Source organism: Melopsittacus undulatus, chromosome 4 (assembly GCF_012275295.1).
Source record: "Melopsittacus undulatus isolate bMelUnd1 chromosome 4, bMelUnd1.mat.Z, whole genome shotgun sequence".
In the NCBI taxonomy this organism is placed as follows: Eukaryota; Metazoa; Chordata; class Aves; order Psittaciformes; family Psittaculidae; genus Melopsittacus; species Melopsittacus undulatus.
Window position 1 is genome coordinate 3157055 of NC_047530.1, and position 26260 is coordinate 3183314.

The window sequence follows — 26260 nt, forward strand, 5'->3', positions numbered from 1 at the left end:
TTCTCTGTAAGTGTGGGAGGTTTCTCAAATCCACTAAAATATTTTGATTCTGAAAGGAACGACAACAGACCGAAGCTGGTTGTGTTTTCGAGCGAAGATTTTCTGTTGTTTCTGAATCATCATTTCTGTTGTCATTTTGTTCACATATAATTACATGCTCAGGGATTTTCTTTTCCCCCTGCAGCTTGAAGAGGGATTTAGTGTTTGAGAATCTAAATTGTTAAATATGCCACTCTTCTCCACACCATCATGGCATGGTTTCTGTTTTGGATACTCTGTCTTGCCTCAGAGTCTTTTCCTTTCTCCAATTCATGAGACTTCACTCTGTTTTCTTTCTGACTCTGTTGCTATCCTTGGGATTTTTCCCTCTTGGTGTGACATTTAAGTAGCACATCTTCTTCTAGCCACCCTCCTACATGATTCACTTTCTTGTTGCAGATTACTGTTATTCCCACCATTTTTCCCCTATATGGTTCTGCTCATTGCATGTGGGTTTCCCAAGACTCCTAACTAAGAGCCTTGAAAAGCTCTGAGAAAACCTGCTTGACTTACTCAGCAATGTGGCAATCGCTCCCAGCATCTCTGCTAGTCACATCACTCTCTTCTGTATGTACAAAGGCACAGTCTTGTTGTTTCAAGCTTGTTTCTTTAAAACAATGAAAGAGAGAACAGGTAAGACTAATCTGTAACATTTTATAGCTGTCCTTAACTCGCTTTGTGTAAGTGATTTTGAGCTCCATCATCTTAGGGTAAAATGGGACTGAGCCATGGTCCAGCATTAAGCTCACTGCACTGAAAGCCCTTCTTCTTTCAGTCCCTTGCAAAAACCTCAATGATCTCTAAATATTTGGGATTCTTCTCTGTGTGTAGCCTCTGTGTAGCTTCAGTGAATCAAATATAGGGGAGTTATCATGGTCTACCCTACTCTGACCATAGGTATGCTGTTATTTACATGTTTTGCAATGCTGAAATTTGCATGTGTTTAAAATGTTAGCAGGGGCTTACAGAGGGGTTGTTACAGAAGAAGGGAATACAAAGCTGTTCAGTCAAACCATTTAGATAACTAAAGGACAGGCTGGGTGGAGACTGTGCATGTGTTCCAGGGCCAGCCTAAACTGCCAAGAAGGAGACAAAGTTTGCCGTTCTCACCTACTTCCATTAGGAAGCTGTTTTCTTTCCTCCTTTAGAAGGAGATTCTTGTTTAGAAGAACAAGATGTTTCTTTCTTGATGTTGCTGTCACTGTTGGCTCCCTCTTTGTTTTGCTATAGCAAAGCAGGAGGTGATGAAAAATAGCATAGCAGAGGAGGAGAAGAGAGGTGGCTACGGGGAAAACATCTCCTTTCTTCAGCAACCTTGTCACTGGACTTTCCTGGGGTATTCCAGCATCCCCTTCATGGGGATGCTGGGGGAAGGAGGTTGGTAACATGGTTGTTTCTTCTGGGAAGACTTACTACTGTTTTATATCTGAGATAGCAGGGTCTTCCTCACCTTTGAAGGTCCAGCTCCATGTGGATTTTCCTGGCATTCAATGTAGAGGAAGGATGACAGAATTTTCCGACTCCTCTGGAGCTCCTTCCTTGTTGCATGCAATTAACATCCCTCTGCCAAAAATTCTTGGTCCCAGTGCTCTTAAAAATCCTCAGAGGAGCCTGCTTTGGGAACTAGTTTCTTCATGATGCATGAATCATAGATCATAGAATTCCAGGTTGAATCTCAAGGATCATCTGGTCCATTTTCTTGGCAAAAGCACAGTCTAGACAAGATGGCCCAGCACCCTATCCAGCTGAAATATCCAGTGTTGGGGAATTCAGTGGAATTCCAAGGACTGATTGTTCTGATTGTGAAATATTTTCCTCTTGTGTCCAATTCAGAATGTCCCCAAGAGTAACTTGCACCCACGAGTGAACACTGACATCCCACAGCTTCTCCTCAAGGACTGCTACACATGATCTCCTCATGCTGGTCATGTCCTCTGCCATTCTAATCAAATGACTGTAGTAAGTTGTCCAGGAAAAGAGTTACAATTCACTGTAAATTCCCTGCCAAGTGCTGCTTGGCATCCTTCTTGGTTATGCCTAAAGAAAACAACTTATTTTACTTCAAATGAGGGGAAAAAGCCCACAGTAAAGTCCATTCTTTCCCAAAGCACATCTCACCCAGCTCCAGCCTGATCTCCTTGGGAATGGAGTGGCTGTCAAATTCTAAATGGAGAAAATTTCAAAGAACTTATGGATAAAATATTGACAGCCCATGATGGTACCAGACATTGCTGTGATTCTTTACAACACTGTAATAGGTGAGCAGCATCTGTTTTACTTTCCACTGCTGTGTGTACTTTCCCAGTTTACATGGGGTATCACTTGAAGTCAACATCATGGCCAGGAACTGAACAAAGCAATGGTGGCAATACAGACAGTATTGTGTCCCTGATGAGCTGCTGCAGCGAGTATGACAGTTTGCCAAGGCTGGATCACTTCATGTGCAGAGTTTAATGAGCTGCCAAATGCTTCTAAATGTCAGAAAGTCCAGAGGAAAATGCCCAGTATAGGACATGGAAGAGACAGAAATTAATTCTTTAGCTTGCAGCATCTCCCAGTTAATTTCCCATGAAGATTTCTCCCGTTTCTCTCCTCCAGTGTGTTTCAGACTGTGAAATGATCAGTCTTTCCCTAGAGGCAGAGAACTGCCCAGGTTAAGGGCCACAGAGCTGCCAATTGTCTGTACTTTCTAGAAAAGGAATAATTGCATTTGTTTTCTTCCTGCAATTTGACCCAGTGTTGGTGTTTCATTCAGTTGAACTGCATGTCTCTTCTCACTGCTTATCTGATGTGGTGTCCATGAGCAAAGTTGTACCCACGAGCAAGTCCACAGTATGAAGAAAGGAAATAGTGGTTAAAAGGAGAAATTGAACTCTATTTATAGTCACTCCTGGTTGAATAATGACTTATCCAACTTGAGCAGCAATGTGAGTGGTGGGGTTTGAATGGATGAGGACAGCAGTAAGAGGAAAACATCTTTCCAGACATTACTTTTTGCAGTCCAAAGCCTGCTCTCCTTTGGGCACAGGGTGGTAACTGGGCAGTCTGTTTTGCTATGAGTTTTATAGCCTTTGGAAAAATCTGGTGAGATTAAAAAAGATGAACAAACAAACCAAATCTTCCTCTTTCCCATTCCTCCCAAACCAGGTTTTCCACATTCAAGGTCTGCTTGTGCATGGAAGCCATTTATAACCCTGGCACATGTGAATTCTTTACAGAATGGAAATTTCTCCATGTTAGGTGTTATTTCTGGTGCAGACTCAATGGTATTTGCTGTTGGCTGACCATAGGCTCTTGCTGCCCGGTGCTGGGTGTAACAGTTACTAAGGTTTGACTGGATCCACATGGTTCTCTAGCCAGCACTGTTCCCACCATGAAAGTGGCAGGGAAGCTGTGATGTGGCCTAAATAGCTTATCTACCACAAAAGGTGACAGATAGAATCACTTGTAAGATGAGCTTTTCCATTGCTCCTGAGCTGTTCACCCCATATGATTATTTAATTCTGGTGCTTTTAACCTACCTGTCTGTCCTCACCACACAAAGGGAGCTTTGCAACCTGTACTAGAGGCTCTGCTGAGTACATAGAAAATCGAGATGACTAATTTAAGCTCCTCCCTTAAGTACCTGAGTTTAAAAGGGTGTAAATGCCTCCTCTGCAGGCCAAGATAAGGGTTGAAGTTCTCTGGAACAGACTGCTGCAAGGCATCTCCTAAATGCCTGTTGATGATTGCTGGTTTTCCCTCAGGGAATTGGCTGTTCTGGAATGATTCATCCCATCCCATGTGTCCCAGACAAGGTAGAAAGCCTAAATGGTTCAGGGAATTCAAGCTGGACTTTCAGGAAGTCTTTCAAATGACAAAACTACTGGGTCATTTTCAAGAGGGACTTTTTACAAGAGCATGTAGTGACAGGATAAGGGGGAATGGTTTTAAACTGGAAGAGTGGAGATTTGGATTAGTCATTAGAAGGAATCTTCTGCTGTGAGGGTGGCGAGACATTGGCACATGTTACCCAGAGAAGCTATGGCTGCCACATCCCTGGCAGTGTTCAAGACTGGATGGGGATTGGAACAACCTGGTCTAATGGAAGGGGCTTGGAACTGCATTTTCTGTAAGATCCCTTCCAAATCTAACCATTCTATGATTCTATGATTGGCAATTCACGATGGCTCAGATGCTTAAAAAGATCTCTGATTTTATAGCTGCTACTTTGTTACTCATAGGAAAAGAAGGAGCAGACGGACAAATAGTGTGTGTGTGTGTGTGTGTGTGTGTAAAACAATAATGGTGTTTTAGAGTGCACCTTGCAACTAGCAAAATGGAAACAGATGGCAAATATTGTAGAGTGGAGTTATTCCACCCTGAAGGATGTTTGAAGTCATACAAGGAGAGTTCAGCTTGCAAATCCCATTATTGATGTATGGTTCTTAACAGTGTTTACTCTGACTGTGCTCGCCTATGTGCACACAGGCACATACACACACAGCTTTCAAAATGCCTTTCATGGGAGCAGCTGCTTTCATTAATACCAAAATCATTTTATAGTTTTTGGTATGTGTCTTTCTCTGAACTCTGGAAAGGAATTGGTACCTTTTCCCCCCAGTTATTTGCTCGTCGATGCTTAAATGAAAAGGCTTGTTGTTTTTTTTCCAGCATTAATAAATTCATTACTGGAAATGAGAAGAGTATTTTCAATTACAGCTACAGTTCTGAGCCTTCCACCAGGGTGACAGGCATCCTTGGGGAAAAATCAAGCAAATAATCCATCCCTCTGGCTGTATATTGAGAGGATGGATGAGATGTGTTGTGTATGAGAGTATTATGCTACCCATATCTTCATGTCTAATCTCAGTGATGCATTCATTCTTACAGCAGGAGTAAGGGGGTCTCTTTATAAGCTATCCCAAATGGGTATTGTAGCTATTATTATTACCTTATTTATATTCCTTTATTGCTTTGCAACACTTCCTATTGAGTAAAACCTCACTCTGCTGGATGCTGTACAAATTAGGAACTTGTTTTTCTACAAACAGCTTACAATTTAAATAATGTACATTTATTCTTATGCAGCGAAGCCTCTGTGTTAGCTGGTATCTCTTTAATTCTACCCATTCCTTCCCAGCAGAACAGTTCACATTAAAACACAGCTGCATCAGTTCTGCTGCATTCTGGGATGTCACAAATGGAGACCTGAGCTCTGCATGTAGGAAATGCAGGATGTAAAAAGCCATCCAATGGTGGTAGTGTAATGTAACGGTCAATGGAGGTATCACTGAATTAGCCCAGCTTAACTGAAGTTTCAAACAAGTGTTACTAACCAAGCAGTGGAGCAGCCTGTACATATGGAATATTTAGAACCACAGGCACAGTTACTGTATAAGCTGCATCCAAACCAAAGCATTGGCCACTTGAGCTAGCAGGGCCTGACCTATACCTATTAATAGTAGAAGCAGGTCCCTTATATTCAATCCAACCCTGTTTCCCACATGTATTGCATGAAACCAGCATGTCCTGGCATGACCCCATTTTGGGTTAGAAGCAGTTCAACTAACCAAGGCTGAGCAGTACCAGTTCCTTACACCTGCTGTGACCTGCCAGTCTTGCTGAGTGGACAGAGTTTGCCCCTGCAGGTGGGCTTTAGCTGTGTCAGCCTCCCACAGGCAGGCCGAGGAAGTGATTAAGTGTGCAACATACCAGGCCAATATTAACTCTACTGGATTTTTTTCCTTGTTTGCACAGACCCTTCATGCTTCTGCCACCGCTGATGGAGTGGATGAGAGTGGCCATCACCTACGCTGAGCACCGGCGCAGTTTAACTGTGGACAGTGATGATATCAGGCAGACAGCCAGACTGCTCTTACCTGGACTGGACTGTGAGCCCCGGCAGCTAAAGTATGTGCTTTATAAGCAGCTAAAGTAATTGTAACTTCTTACAATATTCTTTCTCTTGCTATATTTCACAGGAACAAGATCTCAAAATACTGTACAGGCAATACATGTTTCACCCTTTAGTCCTCCAAGAGATAAAGGAACCTCGGTCAAACACTGCAGCTGGGGTAGAAAGATATTGTCTTGCCAGAAGAATGAGACAGAGAAGGGTTGAAATACAAGTATTTGGACTTTTATGCCTCAGTCTTAATTCATGGAGTCATAGAATGATGTGGGTTGGAAAGGACCTTAAGATCATCTAGTTCCAACCCCCTGCCATGAGCAAGGACACCTCACACTAGACTATGTAATTGCAAGATGATTCTTTGCTTTTTGAGATACCTTGATGAAAAGTATCAGTACCTTTTAAAATCTTCCCCTCATGTCTACATTGAACAGGGATTTATAATTAGCTTGGTTCATTAGCACATCATAGGTATTTTATTCAGGTTTGTAGTTGCTGTCATTAGCACTGGTTTTATTATCAGGGTTACATCTTAAACTTCAGCACGAGGTAAGTTCTTGTTTCTTGCATGAATTTTATCCCCTCTATACCTTTGGGTTAAATGAGTGGGTGGGACACTTAATAAGAATGAATAATACTTTTATCATGCTCTTAAGTGATGAAATGATCACCTGAAAAGATAAAAATACACCATTCTCTTAGAATTACTTTTCATGAACAACAAAAGCAACAAGAGGCTTTCAGTCAGGAGTCCTGGATCTGGTTTCGTTGCTTTTCACCTTGCCTTCTGGCAGCCAAAAAGTCTCTTACTTTTTTCTACATCTCTGTCTCCCTGTTTGTGAGTTGGAGGCTAGTACTTATTACCCACAAAACCTGATGTGGAGCTGAATTAGCTGGTGAGTATGGTGGTGCAATTACATGACTGAACCTTTTATCTCAGCTCTCAGTTCCTGCCTTTCTCCTGAGACGTGGTACCTAACAGACTGAGAGTGCTGCCAGTCCTGTAAAAGTGAAGTTAAGCAGGTGATCCTCAGCAGTTATTTAAACTCTTTGGCTCCAGACTGGAAGGGAGCAGCTGAACTTGGACTTATTCCTGGAAGACTTTTCTTCTCCCTTTTCCCTGCCAGTGTACGTGTGCTTTGTGTCAGTTGAAGCACAGGCTACTCTGGCTTATGTGTGGATGGTAGGTGCTAGTGTAGGCAACTTTATATGGGCTCAACTAATTTTACAGATGTGCCTAATGCTTGCCAAAACCTCTGAAGTTAGAACTACAGAATCATATAAGTTCTTCAATGAACAGCACTGCAGAAGACTAACCTGATCACCAGTACTTCCAGTCAGCTTCACGGGTTCTCTTTCAGTCTCTCCTTTTGAAAGGCTTTTGATTTCAAAACTAATCCAGATCTTTCACTTCAAAGGCATCCCACTCTCTCTGCACTGTTTATTTTTCTGTGCACATTAACATACAAAGCAGTTTTATAGATCATAAAATACAAACAAAAAAGAGGGCCTGGATTTGGGTGTTTGATTTTGCTCCTGATGTGAGCCAGAAGGAAACATTTAGAGACAGCCTTTGTGAAAACTGGGGTCGTCTCAGTAGCTTAAAACTAAAGCCATAATGACACATCTATGAAATGAAGCTCTCAATAGAAACCCAGGAAGTACAAAATAATGTCAGCAGTAAATAATAGTGAAAAGCAGGTACAAAGGTAAAAAATATCTCAAGCTATGTGGGATATTCAGGCATAATTCCACTGAGTTGTTATGGGTTAGCAGTACTGGCCCAGGGAAGGAGTATGTTAAGGGTTTCTATCCAGTTTCTTGTCACAGAAAAACTGGCAGTTCTGTAAGAAAACCAAGATCCTTCACACCTTTTACTTCAACAGTCTGTTCCTCCATAGGGATGCATGCAGTGGGCATTCCCTGCAGATGAAACAACCTCTGCTTTAAAGTAACACATATCATCTTTGTAGTAGAGGACAAAAATCAAAGTTAAGCTTGACCAGGTCTTTGTTCTGAACCACCTTGCCTGAGTTTTATTTTCAGAGGTCTAAGGATGTTCCTTCATGTGTGGTATGAGAGAAAGAGCATGAAAGATTTAAACTAACAGAAAAAAACCATGAGGAGAGAGCAGTGCCCATTATATGATCCTTTAAAGCAGTCATTTGTAGCCAGCCATTACAGCACATGCAGGGGAAAAGGAAATCTTGGCACTGAATCCATGTTTACCCCTGGCTTGCTGTGTGACTCCAGGAAAACTGCATATTGTTTTTCCTCATGATGCACAGACTAAAAGTCACATAATGATAGTTCCTTGCAGTGGTGATGCATCAGGTTGAAATTCCTGAAAGAGAAGTTGTGCAGAATAACAAAGTGTAAGTAGCATAACCTGAAATTCACACCTCTCATATCTGTTCTGTGACACAGACTGCTTGGACAACATAGTCCTTCACAACAACTGCTTGTGTCTTAGTGGATGAAGCTTTCTAGCAAGATGCTCTCAGCTTATGTGTGTCAAACAGTTTATAAACATCTTCAGTACTCACCTGTAACTAGGTAAATGATAAGTGAGGAAATGGTAGGTTGCAGAGAACTGTGTTTCATTTCCACATACTTATACATAAATGTTGGGATTTTAATAGAAGTTGTTATCACACAGTGGGTTTTTTATCATTATTTCCTCACTGCAGGCCAAATTTCAATCACTCATTACCAGTATAGTTGTAGTTACTACTTGTGAAACCCAAAGAGCACATCAGGCTTCCGCTCCCTCTTCAAACTATCTCTTCCCAAACTAAGACCTCAGCCCTATCCCTTTCCCTGCTATCTGGCCTCTGACTCGCAGATATCTCCCTGCCCACCTTCAGCCCTTAAGTTCATGCCCTGTGCACAGCTGGGTGGGTGTATGTGGGAGCTGCATTGTGGACAACTGCAGGAGCACAGCCTTTACTCTAGGAAGTGTGCAAGTGTTTGCCTCTCTTCTCCACAGGGTAACAACTCACACATGGAAAACCTGTTGTGGTTACAACTGCAGCACAGCAGTTGCGTGTATGTGAGCTCTCTCCCCTGCTCTTGTAGGATGCTCTATCTTTCATCACACTTTAAAAGAAAAACATGTGCATCTATCATAGAGGAGCATCCTGTCAATCTACCTCTGCACAACATCAAGTGTATACAGTGACTTCTGCATGGGCTGAGCCTGCAGATCCCCTAGGAATGAAGCTCACAAATTATAACTTTAAATTCATTACCTGAGCTGGCCTCCTGGCACCTCTACACCAAGGACTACAACAACTTTTCATCAGGTCTCTCTGACAGTTCTCTGCTGCTCTTTTGTTCTGTTTGCTCTGCAGAGCTCATGGGGGAATTGTCCTCCTATCACCTTTGGTTCAACACTGCCTGCAAATAGCACTGAGTGGCATCATGCCTGTTGGCAAAATAGAAACAATGTGCAAAGACAGGTACATCCCTTCAAAACTTATTTTCTGAGGTTCACTGGATTTCAAGTGAAGTAATTTTATTTCACTTTTTTCCCTAGGATTCTTCTTCTTCTTCTTCCATACAAAATCATTGCATCATATTCTACATAATATTGCAGCATCATGATCCTGTACCAATTAATTTAGTAAAATAAGATTATTAATTTACTAGCCTAGCTCTAGGATTCATATCTGCCTGACATTAAGCCTTTAACCTTACTGTCCTGTGCTCTGTACTTTAGGTGCCCTCATCTCATATCTGGGTGCTTCAGAGATCTTGTCTTCTGTACTCAGCTGCCTCAAAGACACACTTAATTTGCAGATGTATCTCCAAAGAGCCAGTGACTCCAGGATTGTCACTTTGCTTTCCTGCTGACAGTTCCCTAAACTGTACCCTTATATAGTTCCTTTCTGAAAGCAGCTGTGGTGAGATGCTGATTTCCCCCATCCAATGTGACCAGTCACCAGCTGTGGAGGGATCTTTGTTAACTCAGCATGTTGTTCATAGCATCTGCTCACCATTTGTTACCCACCATCAATGCAAGTTCAGAAGCATTAAAGAAATGACCTGCTGAATTAAAATGTGAACAGGATTCATCCTGAATCTTCTTCATGAAGCGATGAGTGTTGTACTTATCTGACAGGCTGCACAAAGCTTCCAGAAGAGGTTGGCCTTGTTGAAAGCATCTCAGTTTTCAAAGGAACTTGGCAAGCTGCTATCTCACTCACTGAGAGTTTGCACAAGAGCCTACGTTGAAAACCAGACAACTAGTAGAGAAGGCATTCACCCCAAAATAACATCAAAGGGCTGACCACATCAATGGCCAGCTGAGATAGCAAACACCTCCAATTTGGCAATGTTTCTTCAGTGGAGGAGATACACTTGCAGGGTTGGAATTCAGAAGGCTCTGAGCAGATAAGGAGAGGACTTACAGTAATCCCTGGGCTCCTTCCAAATGAGATAAAGGTCTTTTGATAGTCATCTGAGGGATAAAGGTTTAGTAGAGCCTCACAGAAATGTTAAGACACTTCCTTTTATTGAGGCATTGGAAAAGAGTTGAGAATATTGGAGAAGGCTGCATGGAGACCTGGTAGCAGCCTTCCAGTATCTGAAGGGGGCCTATAGGGATGCTGGTGAGGGACTATTCATTAGGGACTGTAGTGACAGGACAAGGGGTTAAAACTTAAACAGGGGAGGTTTAGATTTGATATAAGGAAGAAATTCTTTACTGTGAGGGTGGTGAGGCACTGGAATGGGTTGCTCAGGGAAGCTGTGAATGCTCCATCCCTGGCAGTGTTCAAGGCCAGGTTGGACGAAGCCCTGGGTGCCATGGTTTAGTGTGAGGTGTCCCTGCCCATGGCAGGGGGGTTGAAACTAGATGATCTTAAGGTTCTTTCCAGCCCTAACTATTCTATGATTCTATGATTCCACTACGTAAATTTGATTTTGATATCATATTTTTTATTCTGTTGGGGTTTTTTTTCCAGAAAAGAATATGGATTGATCCGTTCTTTCAGAAATGTCTCTTATTGCAAAATACTAGCTAGTCTGGTAGGCAGACAGCATCACTGTTTACCCTAGCACTATACTGGTACTTTATTAGATATGCTTTCTCTCCACCTCTTTATCTTCCTTTACAGTATGTTCTTGTATATGTTTGATGGATTATCCTATAACAAGCAGGGAAATACGAATATGATGCCCAAAATATATGCAGCTCATTATTTAAAACAAATGTGGTTTGAGTGGGTTTTTTGAGAGAACACAACTAAGGAAACCCAGTGGCTGCAGGTTTTGTTTCCTGTCACACTGGTCCCACCACATTAACCTTGCTGATGCAGTAAGCCTGGATGCTTGGTGCCTGGTACGGTATGGGCATATTCCAGCACCCCATTCCTGTTTTCTTGGATAAGGTGTAGCAGAAGCAGTGCCTTGATCCATTGTAGTGTGGGGCTGGGTGGAAAATACCACTCTTGGCAAGGAATAAGAACTTCTTCCTGTCTTTCCTTGGAGAAAAGCACCAAGGAGGCTTCTTTATTTGGACACCCTTTTAATTACATATTTTTCCAGTGCTTACATGAACTTACTGTCTCTAAACTAACTAAAACTTCCATCCTCAATGTGAGTGAATTTAGCCAGATTGCTAAGAAATGATGACACAGTGGGGAAGGCAATAGTTAAAGCCATGGGAATTCATAGCCTGATTTCTGCAGGAAATGGGGCTAAAAATAAAAGAAGAAATCCAGAAATGGTTTTGTCTTCCACAGACCTGAATGCTGCTTTAGTTCCTTCCGAAGACTGGATGCTAAGGCTGCTACTGAAAAATTCCAGCAGGATCTGGGTTTCCGAATGCTAAACTGCGGAAGGACAGATCTGATTAACCAAGCCATTGATGCACTGGGACCTGATGGGGTGAACACCATGGATGATCAGGTATGACATATAACAACACACACACAGAGATTCTCTGCATGAACAAATGGCATGTTCCTTTCCATGTGGCAAATCTATACACGGGGTCGTGTTAGTTGCCTGTCCAAGGCTTTTCTAATTCTAGCTTGTGTTTTAGTCTGAAAATAACAATAAAATAACCCCCAACCTGCACCCACCCCCTCACAACATCCCCAAGAAGCCCATCAAAGCCCAGAGGGAGTTGTTTATCAGCTGGAATGCAGGTCTGTTCCTTGGATTGCGGGTCTCAGATGCTGATAGAGGACAGGTTAATACACAGGCTGCAAATCTGGTGTCTTAATGCTAATGTCAAAACAAAGTGGTGTCTGCCAGTGACACTCTCTTCTGGTTCAACAGCCCAAATCCACTCTGGGTCAGTGATGAGCGACCAAAAGGTGTTACTGGCTGATGGCTTTCAGGCTGTCTGTGCAAAGTGAGTTACACATGTCAGTACAATCCAACATACAACAGCACTGAGAACCCCAGCGGCATTGGTATCAGTCAGTAGTAGCTTTGTTGAATGTCCATCATGCTGATGTGTCTGTTATTTGATTTTTTTTCCTGTTTCCTGCTCAGCTACACTGTACCATAGGGATTTGGTCATCTGGGGAGTCTTTAGCTGCTTCTGCTTGTGCTGTCAGTCCATCAAGTAACAGCAGAGTCTGTTCTCTGGGGCATCATTCAATGCATGGCATTAGCTTTTAATTTAAGGAAAAACCCAACCTCCCCCAAATAAACACTCTTTATGGCTGTCACAGCAACAGGAATGAGCTGTCATGTCTCAGAAACAATAGGATATTTAGCAGTAAGAATTATTTATCTTCAAGTAGAGAGGTTTTCTCATAGACAGCATTTACTGCAGCAGCATTTCAGATTGAATTCTGAAGCTGGCACATCTTCCATAGTGCTTTCCACAGTCCTGCAGTTTTTAAGTGTGACTGTACACACACACACACACACAAGCAGAAACTACTGCACAAGTTATATCAAGCTATATAGTTGCCTTATTTACACGTTCAACATAAGAAGCTTTGTAGTCACAGAGGTGGGGTGTCACATCATAGATGCCTTTGATAATGACTATTAAAATGACAGAGGTGGCAGATTTATATTTGGAAGGTTTGCCACTTACTTCCTGTATGGCTTTTTTCCCCCCATAAGTTTTTGCAGTTCCTGTTTTTGTCACCCTGAGGCTTTTTATTCTTTTAAAACATTTTATTTTGCATTGTGAGCCTTAATGACTCAACACCAAAGACACAGAGCCAAGACCCATCACTTCTCACTGCAGGATGTTTCTTACCTCTCTTCAGCCAACAGGGAGCTGTTTGGCCTTTTTGTATATAAAAGACCGTGCATTCTATAGGCAACTCATTGCAAAGAGAAGTTTCTGCTGTCACTTATTTATGGTCTCATTGTCATCCTATTGATGTCATCCTTCAGCCAGTCCTACTGTGAACAGGAGGACAGTAGCATGCTGGTGGGTCTGTGTTCTCTGCAGAACACTGCTTCCACATCTCAAAGCAGTGTTTTGGCACTGATCAATGAGAGCAAGACAGGTGTCCTCTGGAGACATTGTTGCTCTGAAATGCTCCAGTGATTCTGGAGCAACCCATCTGTGCAGCAAAGCAAGTGTCCTCCATGGCACTACCAATCCCAGACAGAGTTAAATCCAAACTCTACCAGTCAGCTCTGCTATGGCTGGAATACAAAACCAAATTTGAGTCTTCTGGTCTAGTGGAAGGTGTCCTTGCCCATGGCAGGAGGTTGGAACTGGATGAGCTTGAAGGTCCCTTCCAACCCAAACCATTCGATGATTCTATGATTCAAATCGAATCTTTGCAGTTCACTTGTTTTGCTCTTCCTGTAAAGGAATAAGCCAAAGCCAGATGTTCACAGTTGAGAAAACTGACTTAGGCATGGCAACAGAAAGCAGGTCTCTGTCCTCTCATAGGATAGAATGTTTAATGCTGACACTTGGTAAGCTCAGTTGATTTGTCTGTATTTCTTTTCATCATGAGTCTTCTTGACACACTGCCCAGTCATCAGGCATCTCCAAGGCATCGCAAATTGGTGTGATCATCTCCCACCTGACAACTGTGGTTGCAAATCCTACAACAGACAGAACTGTTGAACTAATTTAACCTGTAGGCTTTACATCCAGGTTCAGATTTGACCACCCCCATACTATAAGCATGTCCATACCCACCATGAGGTGGGTGTTCAGATCCACTTCTACATGTATGTGTACGGAGATGTTTTTAGAGGATGAGAACATAGATTCATATATTCAGAGTTTGGAGCAGGACCCTGTATTCACTTCCAATGGGGACCAGGCAGCACCCTGGTTTCACAGGGTTTGAGGTGTTCACAAAAAGTTTCTTTTCTTTCCATACTGAGGAACAAGCAGGGAATGCACAACTGATATTAAAAACTAAAAGGGAGATAAAGAAAAGGCGAAAGGAAAGGGGAAGTAAATCTATATAGACCTTTAGTCTATAGAACCCTGACTGGGGCAGTAAATACAGGCTTGTGCCTGCAGATCTGAATTAAATTCTCAGTGAAATTTACTTGTCTGCAATGAGCATGAATCCTCCAAAGCCCCACAAAAGCCAAACCCATCTCCCCCTACACCCCATCTTTGCAATGTGTGTAACTAACTGCCTCAATTGCTGGAATCTTGGAATTGTGGCTGTTTGGAAATACACCTTTGCAGATACATGATCAGACTCCTCTGTGTGATATGCAATTCCATTTTACATTTTCCTCTCTGAAGATGAAGCTGTTATTGCACAGTGAGGATCAGAGATGCTACCTGTGAAAAATTGACATGCTCACAATAATTAAGAGGGGAAGAAGCTGTAGGATGGGAGCAGGAATGGATTTTACCAGGCTATTTCCTTTCTGTCCTTGGCTACTTCTGGAATGAGCTCCTTAAGTAAGGCTCATTTCTCTCATAACTCATTTCTGAGCTGTCATGGTCTAATGGTTAAGTAGAGAGGGAGAGATTTATGGGATTGAAATGCTGGAACATTGTGTCAAATAGGATTTTAGCAATGGGGATAAGTCACCAAATAAATGAATCCTGTGTATTTTTGTTATTTTCTGCTCTTGGTTCATCTGGCTACAAATGATCTCAAAAATTATATTTCTTTTTTGGCGGCCATGAGAAAGCTCAAGAATTGTGGACAAAACAGGGACGGGATTTTCAGTGATCCCTTTTGTATCCTTGCAGGCCCCTGATGTTTTGTCCACGTCACTTAGTACATTGTGCCCACTCTGCAGAGAAACCAGCATGTTTTGAGCATACCCATAAGGTGTCCCTACACACATGCACACCTGCACATGCACACACATGCTCTTCTGTCCATTAAGATCCAAACTCACTCTGCCTGTGACAGTGTCCCTGTTGATAGGTATAGAAAGATAACTTCTTTTTTATTCCTTCTTCTTTCTTCCTGAAGGGTATGACCCCACTAATGTACGCCTGTGCTGCTGGAGATGAAGCTATGGTCCAAATGCTTATAGATGCTGGAGCCAATTTAGATATACCAGTGAGTAACAGAGGACCCTCTGCCTATAATTATTCATCTGTAAATAACAAGAGCAGTTATGAGATCTCTCCTAGCAACTGCAGGCTTCCTTTATGGAAGCTTCTGAGCAAGGCATGGCTTTCAGAAACCATTGCTTCAGGGATTTGGGAGGGGGAGGAAAACCTTCAAAACCTCTTGGAGCACTCCATGGCTCCAATTATGATTGGCATTGGCAAGTCTAATAGGTATAGGGGGAGTAAAGGGGCTTTTTCCTTCCTGAAAGAGCTGCCAGTAGAAGAAACCAATAAGCCCATTAAAAAGGCCCAAGGGATTGGATGGAGTGACTGGTGCGAACAGTGTTCTCTAAATGGCCTAAGTAACCATTCCCTGGGGCTGTCACTTCCAAAGGAAAAGGCAGTTATGTACAAGCCTGAAGGTTATGGCAGATAGGCTGCAGTAGTTAATAACTACCTGGTTCCTTCCTCCCAGGTTCCCAGTACCTCTCCTCGATACCCTTCAGTTCATCCTGACAGCCGGCACTGGACCGCTCTTACCTTTGCTGTGTTACACGGGCACATCTCTGTTGTGCAGGTAAGCAGAGGGAATCCCTAGGTTGGTAATCTTTACAGGAGATGCAGAGGGACTGCGGTGCAGCACCCTAATTCTCAGGCTTCCCAAACACTGGTGCATCACAGGCTCCATGTGGGGTTTGGTGGAAGCCTTCTAAAAACCAGTGAAAAATGGCATGTTTTGAAAACAAGGAGAATGCAACCAATGCTTTTCTTGGGAACTGTGAATTGAAGACACAATCCCTAGCAAGGCCTGAGTAACAAAACACTGTGTGTTCCCTTATTTTTCTCTGGTTTCAGTATTGGTTTGAGGCTTGCCACTTCCAGAACAATGTGCACAGTCATTTCTTAGATGAACTGGTTCTTCATGTGGCGTGGTTATAGGTCAACTGCTTGATCAGGATGCTTCTGAAATTAGATGTGAATTGGTTTATACTTTAGCATATGCAAAAGTTCTGCTTTTTGTTCTAACAGCAGCAAATCAGCTGTAACTTCCTTTATAATCCTTGAGAACTTTATGAACAAGACTTAAGCTCTTGTGGGACTTGACTTGAACCTCTTGTATCCTCCCTGCACTCTTTGCTGGGGAATTAATGTGAGGGGCAGCAGAATGGGGTGAACTCCTGGAAATTCTACCTGAATCCCAAGAGAAATCCAAAATTGGTCACAGCAGATAGTCAATTGCTGGTGAATTGAATTACATTCTGCTCAAAGAGGGAAAAAGAAAAGATACAGCAAAGGGAGGCTGCACACCCTCATTTTTTGTTGATGTGCATTTGTAAATAGAGACAAAGATTAGATTCCACCTGGGAAACTGCCAGAGCAGCCTTTGGGATGACAAAGGTTGGACAGCCTGAATTTACATGTGAGGTAAGAGATGCAGTCAAGCATACCAAAGCTCGTGTTGGATTGCAGGACCCACAGTGTCTTTAATTTTGGTTCAAACTTCTAAACATTGTAGGAGTTTTTTTTCATTCAGCAGTTGTTATTCTAAGGGTAGACATCAGCTTCTGCCAAAATGGGTGTGTAAAATTGCCTTTCCAATTGGAAACTTGCATGGAATAGCTGGCATCTCAGTAGAGAAACAAGCCAGCAGTTGTGCTCTGCCAAATGTTTTATAGTAAAATGTGACTGTATGTGCTATGTATGCCAAGGCCAAGGTCGTCACTAACTGGGGATAGCTGGAGCTGTGAGATTGTGGTAGCGGTACAGGATAGAACCAGCTGGCCCCCTACACCCAACAGTAGAACCTTTGCTGATGGTGATGTGCATAGAATCCCAGACTGGTTTGGGTTGGAAGAGACCTTAAAGCTCATGCAGTCCCAACCCCCTGCCATGGGCAAGGACACCTTCCACTAGAGCAGGTTGCTCCAAACCTCATCCAGCCTGGCCTTAAACACTGCCAGGGATGGGGCAGCCACAGCTTCTCTGGGCACCCCGTGCCAGCACCTCACCACCCACAGTGTATACTTTGTTCCCCTGTTCAAGTCTGAACCCATTAGCCCTTATCCTATCACTGCATCCATGCTCTGGGTGCTCCAATGCTGTCTGCCAGCCCTACGTGGCTAGAAAAGGTCCCTATCATCTTCTCCTTTCATCTGAATGGGGGTGATCTCCCTTGCCAGCAGCTCAGTGTGTCTACTGAAAGCAAGTTCTGTGTGGCAGGTTACTGCAGCTGCCAGGGCCTCTTTACACAGGCTCCATTGGGTGAGAGAGACCAAGAGGCATGTTTGGCCTCCAGGGCTAATTCCCTGGAAGAACCTTGTTTCCTGCACACAGCAGGAAACTAAGTAAGATGGACTTCCTGCACTGAGGAGAAGCTCTGCTTGTGGAACTCTTTAGAGTTGGGCAATTACAATTGCAAAGCCATGTTCATAAAGGAGATTAAAATAAAAACAAAGAGGTGGTGTTCTCCTGGCTGCCAGCTGAGCACCTTTCCAGCACAAACTCAATACTGAAAGCACAGTAAAGCAAAAGGAAAGAAGAAAATTCTAACCTGACATTCATGTGGAGTCTTTAGCCCTAGGCTGAGCAAGGAAATGCAAGAGAAATTTGCCTTGTAACAGATATTTTGCTTTAGCCTTTGAGCTGGTCCCTTTGTGTGCGTGCAGCCTTCCCTGTGAATCTGCTGGTTTGCTGTTTTACACACAGCCTCTTCTGTTTTATCCTGCTGAATTGCTCTTTTCTCAACTCTTTCATGTGTGTGTTGCAGCTGCTCTTGGATGCTGGTGCTCACGTCGAGGGCTCTGCTGTTAACAGTGAAGACAACTATGCTGAAACTCCTCTTCAGCTGGCTTCAGCAGCAGGTAAGCTCCGTGCAGCCTCCTCATGCTCTGTTTCTTTGCTACCACAGAATAACCACAACCAGTTCATGTGTGGTCCTGCAAAACATGCTAGGAGCCACTCTGCACTGCATTTAAGCTACTATAAGTATAGTAAAGACACCAAACAGGTACCACAATGAGCTGGCTACTAAAAAGGCAGCATTTTGTTCATTTCTAAAACACCAGGAGGAACACATCTGGGTTGGCAGCAACTAACAGCTGTTGGCATGTGGCAGCAGCTTAATAGGCACTGAGTGCCTGTTTTGCTACTGGTCCCAACATTTACCCCTGCCAGCAGCCACCCCAGTACAGCTGACTGGAACAGCCCCTTCACACAGGGCACTGTCAGGAAACATAAGCCAGCTACTGTCTAGTCCAGGCATGTTGTGGATCTAAATAACTTCCAGATGCAAAAATTAACACATTTCAAGTCAGCCTGAAGAAAAATATCTGCTGTATGAAGAATTTTTTTTCATTAATTTATTAAAGACAAGTAAAATCCTACATTTCTTCTACCTGTCCTCAGAAGAGTTTAGCATTCTGTGAGCAAGTCTGTGCCTGCCTAAAATACCTGTTGGTTTTCAACACTTTTCACCTCTAACTGTTTCTGGTTTTTCCATTAACTTCTTTTTGCTTCATATCTGTGTATTTATGAAGACAAGACTCTGGCTTGCTCTGTTCCAGGATTTATTGAAGGGATAAGACGTGGCCTTTCCTCCCCTCCCCATGACAGATACTCATTGCGCTGTGTCTGCTGCCACTGCTCACTACTATATCTAATGAAAAGGGTGGAAAGGAGACCTGACTGAACATGTCCTGAACCAATATACTTGGCTGCAGGGTGGTTTTATGAAGCTGTGGCCAGTTAGTGCAGCAAAGAAGAGCTCCCTTCTGGCTTTCTCTCAACCTCATCCACCAGCCAAATAGCTGAGACTCTGATCTAGTTGAACTGGTTGCATACAACTCTGCTGGTGTGCACTGAAAACACCAGACCAGTTTATTTTCCTTTTCATTCTGCCTATAGTTGTGCCTTCCTAGGTAATTTAAGTGCTTTGTGACTCAGTTTCTCTCTCTGAGGTATTATGAGGCCTGATCCATGCTTGCAGGATGCTCTGAAAGCCTCAGCTGGTAGCATAGAAGTCTGTTACCAGTCCTATGTGATGTGCTTCAGAGAGGTGTAACAGATGTGCAATCATTATGTTTCTATCAATTTTTCCTAGGGAACTACGAGCTGGTCAGCTTGTTGCTGAGTAGGGGAGCTGACCCACTCCTGAGCATGCTAGAGGTCAATGGTATGTCATCATCACTGCACGAAGATATGAACTGCTTCAGTCACTCAGCCGCACATGGGCACAGGTAAAGCTCTATCCATGCTCAGAATAGGTTTTGTTTTCCAGAGGCTATCCCTGTAGGCATTCCTGTGTGACTATATATTATATTTACATTCTACCCAAATCCCTGGGTGGGCAGTTCAGAAGACTGTGTTAAGACTTTCCTGACAGCAGCCATTCTTTAGTGCAGCACAGTTTCTCAGGCTATTCTAATGCCTTTTGAGCATTTTGGGGAACCAAAAGATTCTTTAAACTGGTAATTACTGTTACACCCTTTGGAGAAAAAATGATGTAAGACTTTCATTATTCAGCAACTGTAACTGATAAAAGAAAGGGATTATATTTTGGTCTAAAGCACAAAATACAATAGAAAGATCTTTCTTTGCTTTTTCTTACTCTCTCACTTGCTGGTCTCATGCTGCAGCACAGAGAGTAGGAAGTGGTGCTAAGCCATACGAGAGCTGACTAAGATCCACTGCTGGGTAGGTTATGAGGTTGTGGTTCATTTTCTGAGACAGAATCTAATCACATGAAGGTGGTAAAAAAAACCTGCAGCAGAATTTAGTTGACTATCTCTGGTTTTTGGATGGCTGACCAGATCAGTCATTAAAATGCTGAAGAGCCAACCTGGGCTTTCCAACCCGATTTTCAGGGTAGTTATTTAGAAACAAGACATTACTTACAAAGTCATCCAGAAATCCTGTTCCCAGAACAACAATGTTAGTGTAAGAAGCCAATTCAAACAGCCTGAAACTGCCCATGTATATCGGCTGAGAGATACCCACAGGGTCTCACAGCTAGCTTAGCATGGTACCTTGCTTGAACACAGTTGTGCTTTACAGTGGTGCCAAAGCTGCGCCTCCAGGTACAGTGCACATCTGGATACACCAGGGAAAATGGCCCAAGCCCAAATGAGGCCCAAATTTTGCAAAGCTGGAATGGCCTAATGCAGTTATTTATAGTGTAGAAGTGCATAAACACTGTTCTGTTCCCAATTCTTTCCCCCTCCCACAATCTTCTGCAGCATCTAACCATGTAAACCATGAAACTCAAGGCCAAAAAGCTTGAGCTCTGAAGTTAAGATTTACTGGTGTCTGTTAGAACCCCACTGCCTGTATCAGTAAATAGAAACCATAACAAAAGATGGTCCTGCATGTCCAGGAAGTGGGTCTGACTAAAACAATGTAACAGTGGTTGACGATGGTCATTTGGGAAAACAGAAGGAGTTCTAACAGACGCCACTAAATCTTCAGAGCTTAAGCTGTTACCACACTTAAGCCTGACAGAAGGAAGTGCACTTCTATGCCATAGTATAGACTGCCATAAAACCCACTTTGCCCTAACACTCTGAAATAGGCTCTGGTACCACTGAAATACAGGAGTGTATTCCATGCCTTTGCTACCAAGGCATCCATTTCCAGCATGCAGGATAGATCAGGAGAAATAGTTTAAATGTTGTTCCATATTGCCAGCTAGAAATATGTCTTTGAGAAGGAAATCAGTACTTTGCCAGACCCTGTAAACCCAGATCACCCCAGTCCTGCCTGAACTATTGATATTTCATTTATTACTAAGTGGTATCTTCTTCCTCCTCAGGAATGTTCTGCGCAAGCTCCTGACCCAGCCCCAGCAACTGAAGGGTGATGTCCTCTCCCTGGAGGAGATTTTAGCTGAGGGAGTGGAGAGTGACACCTCTAGCCAGGGCAGCTCCAGCGAGGGGCAAGTCAGGCTGTGTAAAACAAGAATGAAGGCTTTGCAGGAGGCCATGTATTACAGTGCTGAGCACGGCTACGTTGACATCACCATGGAACTCAGGGCACTTGGTAAGGGGTTTGTTTTAAGCACTGTGCTCATTTAAGGTGTAAAAAGCTTCCATTTGAACAAGAATCTGTAACCTCAACTACACAACTATCCCAGGCTGATAGGAATCTGCTGTCTAATGTAAGGGTTTAAGACTCCTCACAAGTTCTTTTCAAATTCCTGCTGATCAAGGACATCCCTTATTTTTGGCTGGATCCTCTGTTCCCAAGTTTCAAAAGTAAGGAGCACGTCTCTTTGTCAGATACTCTGATACCTCAAATTCACTGTTCAAAGAGGCTGGTCTCAAAATCAGAGGTAACATGACAGATTAAATGGTTGAATGTGAAAGAGCAGACTTGATCTAAAGGTAGGAAAGAGAAGCTTTGAAGCTTGTGTGTGTAGGTACAAGTAACCGGGAGGAAAGACCTCACGCTATGGTTGTGGAGGGTTAGGAATTCTTACAAGTTCAGTTCAAATCAGTTGTGACTAATCATGAAGCTAAATACACAATAGGGGGTCTCTGGTCCTGGTACCATCCTTTCCTAGATAAGTCACTGTTAATGACTCAGTTCAGTTCTCTTTCATAACATAAGACAAAGGAAATGTATCTCTTGTTAGGATGTAGGGACAAATCTACTTCAGTCTACTCACAGGTACTTCAGCAAATCATCATCTTTCACTGTCCTTTTTGCTGTGGCTACAGGAGTCCCATGGAAACTCCACGTGTGGATCGAGTCACTACGGACAACCTTCTACCAGTCCCGTTACTCAGTTGTACAGACCCTCCTCCGGGAATTTGTCACCATTAAAGAAGAGGACTACAATGAAGAGCTGGTTAATGAAGGGCTGCAGCTCATGTTTGATATCCTCAAAACCAGCAAGGTAATTATTAGTTTTGTAACAAAGCGTTTGGATTTTGCTGTTGTACAAGGCAGCGCACAGCGATGAGTGAATGCCCATGCAAAATCCCTCATGAATTAGGGTATGAAAATGATCCTGATAGTATTTATCTAGATTTGTATGCAGTCATCACAGCAAAGACATTCATTTCAAAAGAAGCACAAGTTATTCTGTTAAAGTCCAGTTCAGCAACTGGCTTTTGATACCCTGTGAACATAACAGGAAGAGTGACCAATACAGCACTGGGAAAGTCAGCTTCTCCAAGTAGTATCTTCTGGGGGTTTTCTGAACAATGCTTTTGTCCAGTGACATTTCCCATCTACTTTTTTCTTTTATTTAAATGTTGCTTGTGACTGTTTATTCCTTGCCCTTTGTGCATGTCCAGAACCAACCTGTTCCCTATGTTAGCTGTCCCATTTTGCATGTAAGTTCACCCAGTCTCTACCACGTTCTCCTCCAAGAGGCTGCTGCCCTTTGAGTTAGGAGGGGTATGCCTGCCCTCCAAATGCAGAGAGGATACAGTTGTAATGCACAGACAGGGGAGACTGAGGAATACGTACAGCTCCAGATACCTCTGTAGTTGCTCACTACAGTGTACACTGTACTGCCCTTGAAATGAAAAGCAAGATACAACCAGCCAATTACTGTTGGGAGATTGTTCTTGCAGCGTGCAGTTGCTGTGAGCCTCAAATGAGCTGTTACAGCATGTTTGAAACCTGCTCCATGCAAAGTGCCAACTGATGGTTCCTGTTCCATCCTCCTTACAGAATGATTCCATCAATCAGCAGCTTGCATCCATCTTCACCCACTGCTATGGCAGCAGTCCAATACCCAGCATTCCCGAGATCCGGAAGACACTGCCAGCTCGGCTGGGTAAGAGGCTCGCCTCAACAGTAAAGTTCTTGTGATTTTTGGCTTTTAGCATCCACAGTTTCAAAGGATATTTACCCTCTTTATTTTTTCCCCTTACCCCAACAGATCCTCACTTCCTAAACAATAAGGAAATGTCTGATGTAACTTTTTTAGTAGAAGGAAAGCTGTTTTATGCACACAAAGTCCTGCTGGTTACTGCATCCAACAGGTGAGTTGATTTTCACAGCTAAGTGCTAGAGGAAGGTTTGACCCTTTAGACACATCTGTGTTTCCAGCTCTCATTCCTCACTGCAGTAAGGCAGCTGTGAAGGATACAGACAACAGACCATAACTCAGGTCTGCAGGAGCAGCCATATCATCTTTACTATTGTTAAGAATAGTAGGAAGGTAAAGATGAGTTTCTAAGCCACTCTTAATAAGTGTTACAGATTAGCAGAGCTCTACCGACATAAACTAACCAGTAATTATCCCTAATAACTCTTATAGGAGTTGGAGTGCACATGTCCAGCCACTCACTGCCTTTCCATGCCCCTCTCAGAGTTTGCTAGCTAGAGCTACACTTGCTCCAGCTTGCAGTGATCAGTTTCTGTGTTACTGGCATAGTAACAGCGGTTTGCAACTACCATAGGGTGGGACTGGATCAGACCTAAGAAATGTACAGGTTAAGTTGTCTCTGAAGTTCTAAACTGTCATTTAATTGAAAGGGTTTAATTGTCAATTTACAAAGAAGAAGGAAGGAGCTTTATTTTCCCCTTGCTTAGGCTGTTTGTCAGTAGGTAATGAATATGTCATGTGCTAACACAGAAACCTATTAAAACCATTTTCAGGTTTAAGACGCTCATGACCAATAAAACAGAACACGACAGCCATGGCAGTAAGACTGTTGAAATCAGTGATATGAAATACAACATTTTCAAGGTATGTATCTTACCATTTCTTTATTCTTTTCATCTTCTCACGTACTTGGAAGCCAAGATTAAGCCAGAGCTTAATATTAGAGGTAATTTACGAGTAGAGGTGGAGCTCACTTCAACACACCAGTATTTCAGGAATATTCTGATCTTTGTCAAAACTCTTCAGGTAGAATCAACCTTAAAACAGAAGCCTTCAGCCTGTATTCTTATTCTCTTCGTAGGCAGCTGACTCCTCCCTAAAGCAGGAGAAACTAGTCTGCTACTGAAAGTAATTTTACACTTGTAAGACACCATTTCCATACTTCTTACAGCACCATCTTCATGCTGTGCTAAGCAAAAAGTAAACTTACAGCAAGAGGTGGGCTGCCAGGCTTCGTATCAGTTCAAATCAGATGATCAGAAATCAGTGGTGTCCCTTTCAAGAAAGGCTTGGAAATGAGACTTGCACTTTGCTTTTATGACATTTCCATATCTAATGGACCTAAGGTTCATTCATGATGGAGAGAAAATAGGTTACTGAACATGCACCCAAGGCAAAAAACAAGTCCGTGAAATGTGATAGTGAAGCTGTTCCAGTCTCCCAGATCTGCATTCCAGGCTTGGAAAAGAGGTAGGGAACAGGGAGCTCTGAGGTGCAGAACAGGTTCTGTAACTGTATCACTTCAGGGCCAAGGCTTTTCCTTCTTCTCTTTTTATAAGCAAACAAAATAGCAAAGCTGTTGGTCAGCAGCAGTCATCTCACACAGAGGGAATGCAGATGACCCTGAGAACATCCCTGTTCTGTCTAAAAGGGGTTATACAAGTTTTGTGCTGCAGAGGGGACATCCAAATTTTCCTGCTCAGGTCATGACAGAAAACAAGAAAATGTAACTGACGGTAATGAAACAAACCTCCTTAAACAATATTTTGACATCAAAAGGTCTCTAAAGATGAACTTTGCTTCACTGGAGAGCGCTAAGGATCACAAAGAATTAAAGCAGAGAAATACTTCACAGAATTAAACAATCTGACAGTGAAAATTGGACAAGCTGATGGCATTCTACAGCAATTTCAATTACAGTGCACAGAGGATGCTGAGCCACCAGAGATCTGCTTAGAGCTCTGCTGGAAAGCAGCTTTGCTCCCTGTAATTCTATTATACAAATAAGGCAATTATAAAAATAGCAGCTTAGTTCTGTTCTCACCACTGTTAGAACCACACCTGCTTACACAGCACCCATGTCACTGGAATGACTTCTCTTTCCACCACCTAACCTAATCTTTCCCTAGATAGGACAGTACCGTTTCACTGGGGGGTGTGCTCATGTACATCAAAGAGCAGAAGCTGCCTCTTGCTCTCCCTGCAAACAATTAGGCCTTTTCCTCTGGCCCTGATGGGGGGCTGGAAGCTGATTAGAAGCACAGCAGGGGAGGCAAGCGGCTGGGAGGTCCCAGGGACACACATGCTCATGGTGTGGCAGTTGCAGTGCTGGAGCTCTAGCTGGCAGCTCCGTGTGTGACCTGCCTGCAAGGCTTAAGCAGACCGGATCCAAGACACAGTTTTGCAAGGACATCCGTGTTGCCCAGAGACACGCTGTCACCCTCAGCCTCAAACCCTCACCAGGGCTCTTTTCAGAGCCTCAGGAAGAAAAGAGCATTGGAAAGCAGGAGATTTGCAACACTAGAAAGAAAAGCCCAGCAGCAGAGGCGAGAGCCAGCACACCCCATGGCTCCTGCCCGCTCAGGAAGGGGAGCACAGCCACTCACATCCCCTTGCACCTTCCGTGATAACAGCTTCATCCTGGCCCTCTTCCCATTTCAGATGCTGATGCAGTATTTATACTATGGAGGAACAGAATCCATGGAAATTCCCACCACTGATATCTTAGAGGTGAGAGTTTTTCTTTCTAAGTCTTGCCAAGTGCACTGGGGTATAAACAGACCTTGAAAGTCAAAATCCTGGAGCTAACAGCAAGCTCCCAAACTAGGAGTGTATCTAACAGTTTGAAATGAGCTTTAAGTTTCCCAATATCATTGCTGGGAAATAACAACTACCAATTACAGTTTATTATGTCAGTCTGGTGCTGGGGGGACGACACAACAGCAGGGAGGGAAATTGCTACAAAGCTTTTGGTACCCTGAGTTACGAATAGGCCCTTTTACAATGCTGCTCAGTC

General features: G+C 43.2%; 1 protein-coding gene across 1 annotated transcript in view; it reads left to right on the forward strand.

Annotated features, from left to right (window-relative positions):
* ABTB2 (ankyrin repeat and BTB domain containing 2) overlaps positions 1-26260 on the forward strand; it is a 137883-nt gene that overhangs the window by 107584 nt on the left and 4039 nt on the right. Inside the window, exons 4-15 of the mRNA XM_005154176.3 lie at positions 5779-5931; positions 11680-11845; positions 15325-15414; positions 15883-15984; positions 18175-18268; positions 19507-19642; positions 21214-21440; positions 22121-22299; positions 23085-23190; positions 23296-23398; positions 24018-24108; positions 25906-25974. Coding sequence (XP_005154233.2) covers positions 5779-5931; positions 11680-11845; positions 15325-15414; positions 15883-15984; positions 18175-18268; positions 19507-19642; positions 21214-21440; positions 22121-22299; positions 23085-23190; positions 23296-23398; positions 24018-24108; positions 25906-25974 — 1516 coding nt within the window. The remainder of the gene's footprint in view (positions 1-5778; positions 5932-11679; positions 11846-15324; positions 15415-15882; positions 15985-18174; positions 18269-19506; positions 19643-21213; positions 21441-22120; positions 22300-23084; positions 23191-23295; positions 23399-24017; positions 24109-25905; positions 25975-26260) is intronic.